This window comes from Aotus nancymaae, unplaced genomic scaffold, assembly GCF_030222135.1.
Source record: "Aotus nancymaae isolate 86718 unplaced genomic scaffold, 86718_ANA_hifiasm-v0.15.2.pri h1tg000053l, whole genome shotgun sequence".
NCBI lineage: Eukaryota > Metazoa > Chordata > Mammalia > Primates > Aotidae > Aotus > Aotus nancymaae.
The window spans coordinates 9,489,693-9,503,172 of NW_026988467.1; the positions used below are offsets into that span (position 1 = coordinate 9,489,693).

Sequence of the window (13,480 nt, forward strand, 5' to 3'; positions counted from 1 at the left end):
ATGAAAAAATGCTCATCATCACTGGTCATTAGAGAAATGCAAATCGAAATCACATTGAGGTACCATCTCATGCCAGATAGAATGGCAATCATTAAAAAAATCTGGAGACAACAGATGCTGGAGAGGATGTGGAGAAATAGGAACGCTTTACACTATTGTTTGGAGAGTGTAAATTAGTTCAACTGTTGTGGAAGACAGTGTGGCGATTCCTCAAGGATCTAGAAATAGAAATACCATTTGACCCAGCAATCCCATTACTGGTTATATACCAAGAGGATTATAAATTGATCTATTATAAAGATACATGCACACATGTATGTTCATTGAGGCACTGTTTACAATAGCAAAGACTTGGAACCAACCCAAATGCCCATCAAAGATAGACTGGATAAAGAAAATGTGGCACATATACACCATGGAATACTGTGCAGCCATAAAAAGGATGAGTTCGTCTTTTGCCAGGGACATGGGTGAATCTGGATAACCATCATTCTCAGCAAACTGACACAAGAACAGAAAACCAAACACTGCATGTTCTCACTCATAAGTGGGTGTTGAACAATAAGAACACATGGACACAGGGAGGGGAGCATCACATACTGGCGTCTATTGGGGGTTGGGGACTAGAGCAGGGATAGCAGGGGGTGCGGAGACTGGGGAGGGATAACATTAGGAGAAATACCTAATGTAGGTGATGAGGGGATGGAGGCAGCAAACCACCATGGCATGTGTATACTTGTGTAACAATCCTGCAAGAGCTGCACATGTGCCCCAGAACTTAAAGTAAAATAAAAAATTAAAAAAAAAAAAAAGATTTAGTCATTCCAAATGAGAGCATTATTTTGGAGACTTTTCTGGTTTTATGTATTTTTTCTCCCCTTGAGACAGCATCTCATACTGTCTGCCAGGCTAGAGTGCAGTGTTGAAATCATGGCTCACTGCAGCATTGACCTCCTGAGCTCAAGTGATCCTCCCACCTCAGCTTCCTGAGTAGCTGGAACTACAGGCACACGCCATCATACCCAGCTAATTTTTTTTTTTTTTTTTTTTGCATTTTTTTGTAGAGATGGGGTTTCACCAGGTTGTCCCGGCTGGGTCTTAAACTCCTGAGCTCAAGTGATCCTCCTGCCTTGTTTTCCCAGAGTGCTGGGGTTACAGGCGTGAGCCCCCATGCCCAGCCTCTTTTCTATTGTTAAATGTGTTCTGGATGAGTGATGCACTGGATAAGTGGGAACTGCTTTGAGCTGCTAGAGAGGGAGGCAGAATATGATGAACTGCAAAGATCAGTCCAGTGTGATGGGACTTTTCAAGATTCAGGGCACTAGCTGAGAGAGGCTGCGGAGTGTCTTGTTACATAGATCCGAGGAATCGTTAACTCTCTCTGGTACCTTATAGTCCTAGAGGTGATAGGATAGTGGTTTTAATTATGTTGATCCTGCAACAAGATAATTTTAATCACCTTAGTAGTAGTTGTGGAACACTTACTGTGTGTTAAACATTGTGGCGCATTATTTACATTAATTATTTTGTTCACATTACACTACTGTAGGGTTTTTTTTTGTTTTTTTTTGAGACGGAGTTTCGCTTGTTACCCAGGCTGGAGTGCAATGGCGCGATCTCGGCTTACCGCAACCTCCGCCTCCTGGGTTCAGGCAATTCTCCTGCCTCAGCCTCCCGAGTAGCTGGGATTACAGGCACGCGCCACCATGCCCAGCTAATTTTTGTATTTTTAGTAGAGACGGGGTTTCACCATGTTGACCAGGATGGTCTCGATCTCTTGACCTCGTGATCCACCCACCTCGGCCTCCCAAAGTGCTGGGATTACAGGCTTGAGCCACCGCGCCCGGCCCTTACTGTAGGGTTTTTAAAAAAATCCCCATTTCACAGATGATTAGGCGAAGCCTTGGAGAGATTAGGTAACCTAACTTGCCCAAGGTTATGTAGTTAGTAATGGAAGAGTTGGACTATAAATTTTGGCAGTCTGACTCCAGAACCGAATTGTAACACAACATGATGCTGCCTGCCAGTGTGTCTGCATGCACAGATAAAGCACAGAGGGCTGCACCTGAGGACCACTCAGCTCATGGCGCCCGCTGTCACTGATGTTATAACATCTGTGATGACTAAGAATAAGGCCAGTCTTACATCTGTAGAGGGTGGGTGCCTTTAAGAAGTGATTTGGGATGTTTTATAGAAAGAAGGTCTCTTTTTTAACAGTGTTTCTCCTACTGATTTGCTATTTGTTTCTAAAATTTCACTATTCATGATACAGTGCCTTGGATTAAGACAGTGGTTTTCACGCTGTTTCCATAAATCCTAGGATTCCATAATAGTACCCTAGGGAAGTAGTCCCCAATCTTTTTGGCAGGGACCAGTTTCATGGAAGACAGTTTTTCCATGGACGGTGCTGGGGATGGTTTCAGGGTGAAACTCTTCCACCTCACATCATCAGGCATTGGATTCTCATAAGGAGCACACAACCTAGATCCCTCGCATATGGAGTTCCCAATAAGGTTTGCACCCCTATGAGAATCTAATCCCACCACTGATCTGACAAGGGGCAGAGCTCAGGTGGTAATGCTCACTCACCTGCCTCTCACCTCCTGCTGTGAGTACCTGTCCGTGCCTGGGGGTTTGGGACCCCTGCCCTAGGGAATCTCCAAAGCCTGCTTCATTCCCATTCCTTACCCCCTTCTACCAGATCAGCTCCACTTTTAACTATTTCATGTATTTATCAGTATAATTAACAAATCAAAAACTCATTTATTCAGTGCCCACTTAATGCCAGGTGTTATATTTTGTTCCCTAGTTTATTAACATTCTGTTAGACGTGGCTCCTTCTACAGTGCTACTTATAGACTAATGAAAAAGACATTGAACAGTTAAATATTGATAGACTATAATACGTGTTATCATGGGAAAGACAGGAGAGAAGACTGAATTTAGATGAGATGGGAGGGCCACTCCACCTGTAAGGCTATTCAGGCAGCAAGAGCTTGGCATTTTGGGGAAAAGAAAGGACAAGTAAGCCTGAGGCTGACCAGGCCTGGGGCTTAGTGAGCAGGAGAGAGGATGGCTTGAAATGAGCTTGGGAAAGAAGGCAGTGGGCTTGTGCAGGGCCTTGTAGGGATTTGGGGGAGATTTACAGAAATAATTTTGTTGTTGTTGTTTTTCTTTTTGGGACGGAGCCTTACTCTGCCACCCAGGCTGGAGTACAGTGGCACGATCTCAGCTCACTGCAACCTCCACCTCCTGGGTTCAAGCCATCTCCTGCCTCAGCCTCCCAAGTAGCTGGGATTCAGGTGCCTACCACCATGCCTGGCTAATTTTTATATGTTTAGTAGAGACAGGGTTTCACCATGTTGGCCAGGCTGGTCTTGAACTCCTGACCTCAGGTAATCCACCCGCCTCGGCCTCCCAAAGTGCTGGGATTACAGGCGTGAGCTACCATGCCCGGCTTACAGAAAGAATTTTGGATTAAACATAGCCAGTAAGTGTATAAAAGAAGTGAATGTTATGGACTGTTTATTTTTTTAAGGATTATTCAGGTATTTTGTGGGGAGAATGGTTTTGTGAGGGCTAGAATGGAATTATGTAGGTCTAATGGAGGAGAGTGTTTTTGGTCTAGGCAAGAATGAAGGTGGTTTGGATCTGGTCAGTGGAAATGGAAGTGGTTACATGTGGCAGTATTTGTTTGAAAAAAAATTTTATTGCTGGGAAAAGTTTGTAAACCTTTAGGTAGCGTTGTCTCTAGGGAGGGATTGCATATGGAGTCAAATTTAGTCATCCAGCCCCCATTATTGTCACAGCATAGACATGAGACACTGAAGAACTGTGACACCGTCTGTGCTTGGAGAGGAGGGCAGGGGGGCAAGGTGTGCACATGGAGCTGTGCATAAGGAGCTCTTGCTGCCATAGTGGAGACACTGTGGTGTCCTGGATAGCCAGTTTTCTGAGTAGTGGACAGTAGGGGAAGCAGGCAGCTGTAAACATTGTCAAAGCCACAGTGAGCTTTGCATTTAAAAAAATTTTTTTAAATTATACTTTAAGTTCTGGGGTACATGTGCAGAACGTGCAGGTTTTTTACATAGGTTTACACATGTGCCATGGTGATTTCTTGCATCCATCACCCCGTCATCTACATTAGGTATTTCTCCTAATGCTATCTTTGCATTTTTAATTTTGCTTGGGGCAAGCCCTTTTTGAGTCCCATTTTCTTCATTACCTCTCTTTCCTTGGGTCTTTGTAGAAGACCATGTCTGCCTGCTGGATTGCATTGTCGTGGATCTCCAGGACATGGACATCTTTGCTGCAGAGAGACATCCAAGAGAATACTCCAAGGCACCAGAGGACAATAGTGGAGATCTCATCTTCCCTTCCTATTTTGTGCGACAGACAGGAGGAAGCCTCTTAACCGAGCCTTGTAGGCTGAAATTGCAGGTGGAAAGGAATTTGGATAAGTGAGTTTTTTTGTTTTGTTTTGAGATGAAGTCTCGCTCTGTCACCCAGGCAGGCTGGAGTGCAGAGACATAATCTTGGCTCACTGCAACTTCCACCTCCCAGGTTTAAGTGATTCTCCTCAGCCTCAGCCTCCCAAGTAGCTGGGATTATAGGAACATGCCACCATGCCCAGCTAATTTTTGTATTTTTTGTAGAGATGGGGTTTCACCATGTTGTGGTCTCGAACTCCTGACCTCAGGTATTCTGCCTGCCTCGGCCTCCCAAAGTGCTGGGATTACAAGTGTGAGCCACTGTGCCTGGCCAGTGTTTTATATCTGAATAATTGTGTATGATAAGTAGAATCTTAACTTGGAAATCAGTGCCATTAAGATAAGTTTGGAAGAACTAGTTATTCGCTTATTTCTTCATCTAACAAATGTTTATTGAGTACCTACTATGTGCTGAACATGAGGGCTACTATGATGAAAGAGAAAACTAATTCCTTTGAAGGAACTTATGTTTTGTTGAGGGATACAGGAAGTTAAGTAGATGATTCTAATTTAGTATTTGATTTGATCTGATAAACTGTGTTGTAAGATTACAGCAAGTGCCTTGGGGCCGGGCATGGTGGCTCACGCCTGTAATCCCAGCACTTTGGGAGGTCAAGGCAGATGGATCACCAGGTCAGGAGTTCAAGACCAGCCTGGCCAACATGGTGAAAACCTGTCTTTATTAAGAATACAAAAATATTAGACGAGCGTGGTGGTGGGTGCCTATAATCCCAGCTACAGAGAATTGCTTGAACCTGGGAGGTGGAGGTTGCAGTGAGCTGAGATTGCACCATTGCACTCCAGCCTGGGCAACAGAGTGAGAGTCTGTCTCAAGGAAAAAAAAAATACAACACTCGCCTTGGAAACAAAGAGAAGGGAAGCAAATTTAGCACGGATTGGGTGGTGATAGGAGGGTAGTGATGGCAGGCAGTGTATTCTGGAAGAGCTATACATTTGAATTATGTGTTCCAAATAGATTAGATTATGGACCTGCTATTGCTGTTTACCATGGAACTCCATTTAATCAGTATAAATATTTAGGTGCTGAGTTTCCCATTTCACTCCATTAAACAACGAAAAGTACTCCATAAAGACTGATGAACTGACCCTGGTTTACCCTGGCTGTTGGCCTTGAAACACAGGGTGCTTATTTCTGAAATCCAGAGCATGACTTCAGTTGTCATTAGTTCCATATCTGGCTGAGAAACTTCTTGAAAATGAACATTCCCAGACCTACCTGGGACCAACAGAATGTGACTCTCTGGACTGACACTCAGGTGTCCATTTAACAAGGCCCTTTGAGGGGCCTTCTGCTTGCCTGGCCCATGTAGGTGAACTGGGATCCACTGATTACAGTGTACTGCATCTCTCAGTTGGGTGCATTGATTTTGGAGAAAGCAGCAACATTTTGTATCTCTTCTCCAGGGAAGAGTGAGATGTGGCTGTGTAGAGATTTCCATTTGTAGCATTTATAAACCAGTTTTGGCTGGGCAGAGTGGCTCATGCCTGTAATCTCAGCACTTAATTTGAGACCAGCCTGGCTAACATGGTGAAACCCCCGTCGCTATTGAAAATTAGCTGGGCATGGTGGCATGTGCCTGTAATCTCAGCTACTCGGGAAGCTGAGGCAGGAGAATCGCTTGAACCCGGGAGGCAGAGGTGGCGGTGAGCTGAGATCGTGCCATTGCACTCCAGCCTGGGTGACAGGGCAGGACTCCATCTCAAAAAAAAAAAAAAAAAAAAAGAAAAACAGCTTTGTTATTTGTCTAGAGCATGATTGATTTGAATGTCTTTTTGGCCACTCCCTTCACAGTTCTTGGTTTGGGCAAGTCATTTAATGTCACTTTTTTAGTTTCTCTCTGGATTAATGATACAACTTAGCTGTTCTCACTGGGATGTTTGTGTTTCACTCTTACGTGTTATTCAAGTGCTCCCTGGCTGGCGTTCAGTTATGGTTGGCATGGGCTATATTTGGTTTTACTGGCTAAGCAGTCTTAAGAAGAGCTTCATTATTTAGAAATCGAACACTTTGTTTTCTTTTCAAGCAATGCTTTCCAAAAATAAATAAATAAAGAAAGAATGCTTTGCTACTCAGCTTATCTAAAGTTCCCCCACTCCCATCAGTGATTACGTGCAGATAATTGTACTCTGTTAGGCCTGTTAGAAGGTGATGCTGGACGCAGGGTGTCCTGTCAGGCTTTCACACCACACAAACAGGAACCTGAGATGGCACTTGGTCAGCCGCCTTCGTTTTTCTTTATTATTGCATCATTGGTCTTTTAAAACTCTGTTGTATGTAGGCTTTTCTCTACAGACAGAATAGTTTTTTATATACCTCTGCCATTTCAAACACTAGCCCTGTGTATACTCAGAGCATGGTGTCTGTAGGATTCATGATGCCCAGTTCACCCATGGGAGGTTAGAGAAAGCTTTTTAGTATTGAGATAAAGTATAGATGTGTACGCTTCCCCTCATCTTCAACTTTACATCTGCCCATCCCAGCTCAGATGACGAACCTATTCAGAGTTTATACTAATGTCCCATCTGGACTCAGTATGAAACATTGGTGTCTGCGCTAAATCCAAAGAGTTAAATAAAGATCTTGGCATCTTTATTGCTTTCCCAACTTAATATTTAAGCTCTTTCTGAGTCTCATGAGGTTTTCCTTATTAATAGATCAGTTAGTTAGCTCTTATTAGGTTTAAGGATGTCCCTCCTCCCTTCCTTCCTTTCCTCTACCTTCCTCCCTTCTTCCCCTCCTCCCTCTCTCCTACCCTTCCTACCTTCCTACCTGCCTACCTGCCTACAGGGTCTCACTCTGTCACACAGGCTGGAATACAGTGGCATGATCACAGCTTACTGCACCCTTGACTTCCCGGGCTCAAGTGAACCCCCAACCTTAGCCTCCCGAGTAGCTGGTACCACAGGTGCACAGCACCATACCCAGCTAATTTTTGTATTTTTTGAAGAGTTGGGGTTTCACTATGTTGCCCAAGCTGGTCTCAAACTCCTGGACTCAAGTGATCCTCCCACCTTGGCCTCCCAAAGTGCTGGGATTATAGGTGTGAGCCACCACACCTGGCCTGGTTTGAGGATTTTCTAAATGTAAATTTTTGGGGAAAAGGGGCTTTTTATAGTTGAAGCATGGCAATCATATTAACTTGCTTCATTTGGAGCTACATGAAATTTTTGTCATTGGAAGTAGGAATTACCTACTTGATAATGTGGGTGAGTACGCTTTAGCCCCCATTTGGGTGTGAGGTATGTCAGTGTTAAGTTACTGACTTATTTGTGTAAGTGATCTTTTTTCTTTTTCATAGAGAAATAAGTCATACTGTGCCAGACATATCTATCCATGGCAATCTCTCCTCAGTCCACTGCTCTCTGGATCTATGTAAATACAAGCTGATACGTGGCTTGTTAGAGAACAACCTGGGAGAACCCATAGAAGAATTTATGCGGCCTTACGATTTACAAGATCCAAGAATTCATGTGAGTGAGACCTTATGTTCTTCTGTATCTCTCGTAGTCTCAGCCGATGGTCACCCTGTGTATATGTTCCTCAGATTCACCTGGAGAAAGAAGGTGGAGCAACAAGCAAATTAGATTTCTTGACATATTAACCTGTTTTTAGGTTGGCATCATCAACTATGGATTGACGGGCATTTTCCTTTTGTAGACTGTTCTGAGTGGAGAAGTGTACACTTGCATGTGCTTCCTCATTGATATGGTGAATGTAAGTCTGGAGCTTAAAGATCCCAAAAGAAAAGAAGGTGCTGGGTCCCTAGCCAGGTATGGCTTTAATTATATCATTTTACTGTTGGTAACAGTATCCAAATAATACACGTTTTGCATTGACATGGAGCAGAGGTTGCAGAGTGGCGGCCCACAGGTGGAGTGTTGTCTGCATTGTCTTTTGGTTAGTCTACACAGTGCTTCTGAAAAGTTTAGATTCATTGCTCTATCAGTCAGCATAGGTTAGGTTACGCTATAGTAACAGACCACCCCAGAGTATCAGTAACTTCAAACAGTGAGGATCTTCTTCTCCCTCATACTGTGTGACCATTGTGGGTCTCAGGCTGCTCTGCTTGTTATAGTCACTTAGGGTGACAGAGCAGCCAGTGTTGATGTGCTAGAGAGGAAAACGAGTTCTGGGGTCTTGAATGGCAATTAAGTGCTCTGGCAGACCTTGTACTGCTAAAGTGTGGTCTCACACAGTGTGATGGAGGCAGGAAGTACCGTCTTGCTGTGTGTCTGAGTCGTTTTGGGGTGGGAGATGCAGAACCATTTGATGTGCAGCACTGATGACTGCCTCACTGGCCAACATTTGAAAAATTAAGGGCTGGGTGCAGTGGCTGGGGCCTATAATCCCAGCACTTTGGGAAGCCAAGGCAGGAGGATTGCTTGAGGCCACGAATTCGAGACTAGCTTGGGCAACATAGTGAGAGACCCTGTCTCTACAACAAATTAAAAAGCTAGCTGTGCATGGTGGTGCATGCCTGTAGTCCCAGCTACTCAGGAGGCTAAGGTGAGAGGAAGAGGATCACTTGAACCAGGAGGTTGAGACTGCAGTGAGCCATAATCATACCACCGCACTCCAGCCTAGGCAACAGAGAGAAACCTGGTCTCAAAAAAAAAAAAGTTGGGAGATTTTATATAAAAGGTTTGTATTTAGCTTCTTTTGAAAAATTGGAAGCTTTGGCAATACTAGGTCCATGTTCTCACTTGGAAGCATCTGGAAATGGAGTAGTAGCAACTGTCCCCTTGAAATGGGATATATGCTTACCTAGCACTTCACTTATTTCTGTCACATGCTTGGTCAGTATAGATATATGCATTTGTGATTACTGCTGTTGAACTTTAAAGAGTGCTTTTCACACTTAATAACCTTTTCATTTTGATTTCTTACCAGCCCTGGAAGCTGGGCATACATTACTCCTGTTTTCCAGATATAGTTTCTGACTAGCTTAAGGTCATATGGCTGGGAAAGTGGTTTGGTATTTGAAAACAGGACTTCAAGGCCAGTAATTCCCTGCTGAAGCACTTTATCTTCTAGTTTGTCTTCCGTTGAAAGTCCACCATGGGCTGTACCTAACTCAGCTGAGGAGAGCATTGTATACTGAAACTGTGGTCCCAGACTGGTGGTCTTGTGAGCCAGCAAAGTTTTTCTTTTTCTTTACTTTTTTTTTTTTTTTTTTGAGACAGACTCTCCCTCTTGCCCAGGCTGGAGTGTAGTGGTGCCATCTCGGCTCACTGCAACAACTTCTACCTCCCTGGCCCAAGTGATCCTCACACCTCAGCCCCCCAAGTAGCTGGGACTACAGGCATGAGCCACCTCACTCAGCAACTTTTTTCTGATGATTGGCTATGTCTTTAGTAATATGGAATAATTCTGTATGTATTGTCATAATGGTACAGAGTAACTATTAATTGCTCATTGCAGCCTTCTCTGTTTGTTATGAAAAAAAGGTGGTTCCAAATGGATTTCCTGTTGGTAGATTAGTTGAATTATTCTCCATGTGAAGAGTATTATTTGTTCCCAGTACACTGTAACAGTTTTACATAAGCAGTTGGACAGACCCCGGAGAGTGAAACATCCAGGCAAACTAGAGGCTGACAGATGAAGGCCCAGAAGGACCCTTGGCATCCTTTGGGGATATACAGCCTTCTTAGACTTCTGATGGGTCGTGGGAATGATAACGGATCAAGAATATACTTAATATGTGGTATTGTTACTTATGCAGTTCCTATGAACACTATCATCTCTCTGGAACTGGAAAAGTAAGATCCAAGGCACAGTGGCACTAACTCCATTTTGAGGAGTCTATTAAAAAATCAACAGAAGAACTCAGAATGAAAGTTATTCTCCTTATGGGACTTAGATATATTTTTGATTTTGTTCTTGTTATCTCAAACTTATATACTTTTGTAAAATGGAAGAGTTGTGTTTCACATCTTGTCTGCTTTCTTTTCTCTCTTAGATTTGACTTCAAGAAATGTAAACTGCTCTATGAAAGTTTTTCCAACCAAACGAAGTCCATTAACTTGGTTTCCCATTCCATGATGGCTTTTGACACTCGTTATGCTGGGCAGAAGACCAGCCCTGGGATGACGAATGTGTTCAGCTGTATCTTTCAGCCTGCTAAAAACAGCAGCACCAGCCAAGGATCCATTCAGATTGAACTGCATTTCAGGTAGCAGGGCAGACCTTGACTCGGCCTGTCTTTATGGAGACATTCCCTTTTGGGTCAAGTCTTTGTTGGCTTTAGAACATCAAAGAACCAAGGAATCACTAGAAAGATAAACAGATAATGGCTTTATCAGTGCAGTGTACTACTGTATATTAACATATTATTCCTATAATCTTGCAGTTTCATTTATTGGCCAGAAGATGTCTCTGTTGCCTTTAAAAGCAAAGTAGTTCAGAATTGAGCCTTAAAATCAATCTCCTTGTAAGCTGTAGACTGTTTTAATTTGTAAAGTGGCTTGGAGAAGGAAGAAATTATGCTGGCTTAAGGAAAAAAGTAAAAAGACTTTTGGTCTTTACAAATAATGGAAGGGAAGGTGGGTTTGACTTGAATTACCCATTTATTCAAGTCTTGCTGCCTCACTTCTCCACGTATAAGATGTATAAGTAGTTTTTACCTTTTCGAATTAGGTTATGTTTTTTTTTCTGGTATTATGGGAGGCAGTGTTATATGTAGAAAGAACATATATTTTGGGATCAAACAGATCTGGGCTCAAAACCTTGGTCTACCACTGTCTAGCTATATGTCCTCAGACAAGTTGTTTAGCCTCTTTGAGTCTCAACTTCCTCCTATATAAAATAGAAAAAAAATCACCTATACCCTCCTCATGGGGTAGAGGTAATAATTAAACAAAGTAATTCTGGCATAGTTGGTAGTTACTATTGTTATTGCTGATGTAACATGTTATTTTATGATAATACCATTGGCTGATGTTACGGCTGAACACAGACCTTAAAACTGAAAAATTAGGCCTGATTGAAAGAAGTCTTCCAGTGCAAACCTAAAAAGGAGACCTTTCCTTCTATTAGTGCTTCATGTCATCAGACATGTTGTAAGTATAAACCATTGTGAAAAACTTTGTGGTTAAGCAAAAAGTCGTAAGGATTATTCTTATATGTTTCCATGTGCCTGACATTTCAATATGCTGTTCCGAATTCCTAAGGGTTTAGGTTTTGTTTTGTATTGCTGTGTTTTTTGAGAGAGGTCATGATTTCTCCATATGCGTCATATGCCTTTAGGAAATCTAGCAGAGTAGACATTTACATTTTTGTATGAACTTTAAAAAATTTGGGAATAAGAATCCTAATTGCCTCTTATTGGGCCCTGCCCCTGAGCCAGGCACTTTAGCTAAGCTCATTGTAATCCTGACAAATCTGCAAGGTGAGTGACTTCTTCCTCATTTTGCAGTTAGCAAGTTAGAAACTTGGAGACGGGTTAGATAACTCTTATTGGGTCGCACAGCTAGTAGGTCAAGAAATCAGAACTCAAACCTGAATCTGTGATGTTAAAGCCCATGATGTTTCTAACAGTCTTTGGACCTACCAGGTTTCTCGTCACTGGGCTGATTGCAGTCATATATAAGATGGTTGTGTTTGCAGTTCATTTGGTTGAAGATGTTTCCTTTGAACATGAGGCTGGCATCTATTTGGTCCATTTGCAGAAAAATTTCTTTTTGAGTTTATTATTATTGATCTGGCTTCCTAAACTGTCAGGTAGTTGTCTCCTTCCTGTCATATTTTTAATATACAAGGAGCCTGGAAATATTTATATATTATAGGTGTACATTGGAGTCGAATAATAAAGTCTTACCTTGGCTCTTGCTAACAGAAATACGTTGTTAGCGGGAGGGGTGAGATGTTCTTTTGATGGGAATTTTTGAACGCCTTTCGTGTCCGAAGAAGAATTACTCTTCTGTTGGGATCTTGTGTGTCAAATATAAATCACTTCACAGTGTTTAAAGGCTTGAAATATTTTCCAGAAAAGGGATCCAACACACTGTGACTTTCCAGTTAAATACAGAACTTGACAATCTATGTTCAAAATGGGGTGGAAACATTTTACTGAGGGCAACATTTTTTCTCTATTACAAAAGAGTAGAGTGTTTCTGTGAAAAATGCTGTGTCTGTAAGAAGGAGACATGCATCATGATGCCCTTTTGTAGAGGCAGTGAGCCAGGTTTGGGAGAAATGAGAAAATAGAGAAGCCAGCCTTAGAAATATTTCTAAGTTAGCTTTTCCCAAATAGGAGTACCTCTTAGGGCGGGGAGCCAAATACATGTAGTAGCTAGAACCCCATAGTCTCTTTTGGGCTTACAGAACCAAGTTCAACCCCATCTAAGTGCTCCAGCCCCTGTTTCTCTTGTCCTTCTCATCTGAGGCCTATCTAGTAGTAGGCCTTCCCTGGATGAAGCCCCTGACTAGGTCATGGTTTGAGGTCAGGCCTGAGAGTTCTCGTTAGATTTTCACTTCAAATACAGACTTAGGAGTAATGGGAACTTGACCCCCCAACCCCCACCCTAACTGTACCCCTAGGTTGCTTAGGGGACATATCCCTGGTAAATGTCATCTTACTTGTTCTTTTTGGGCCAAAAGATCTGGGCTGTCAGGTCAATTTCAACTAGAGAAACAATTTAGTACTAGTATGTATCAACTTGGTATTATTTATAAAGAAGTAATCCTAGATGTCAAAGAAAGAGTGCCTCATTGAGCTGCTTGAAATAGCCTATAGGGAAAGAAAGTGATGTTTATCAAATACTTGCTATGTGCTTGGTGCTTTATTTCTTATGATATTAATATTCTTCATTTTATAAGTGGGTAAACAAGCTGAGAGAAGGCAGGTGACTTTCTTAAGATAACACAACTTGTAAATAGCAGTAATTAAGTCTGCGTCTCTGACTTCAAAGCCTTTGCTCTTCTACCATACCAGAGTTTCTTAACCTTAGCACTGTTGACATTTTGAGTC

The 13,480-nt window shown here is 42.5% G+C and overlaps 1 protein-coding gene across 7 annotated transcripts in view; it reads left to right on the top strand.

The window, feature by feature from the left end:
- VPS13D (vacuolar protein sorting 13 homolog D) overlaps positions 1-13,480 on the top strand; it is a 286,887-nt gene that overhangs the window by 81,599 nt on the left and 191,808 nt on the right. For all 7 annotated transcript variants that reach the window (XM_021669824.2, XM_021669823.2, XM_021669826.2 and 4 more), the window contains 4 exons: positions 4,250-4,460; positions 7,811-7,982; positions 8,170-8,282; positions 10,472-10,684. In XM_021669824.2, coding sequence (XP_021525499.2) covers positions 4,250-4,460; positions 7,811-7,982; positions 8,170-8,282; positions 10,472-10,684 — 709 coding nt within the window. The remainder of the gene's footprint in view (positions 1-4,249; positions 4,461-7,810; positions 7,983-8,169; positions 8,283-10,471; positions 10,685-13,480) is intronic.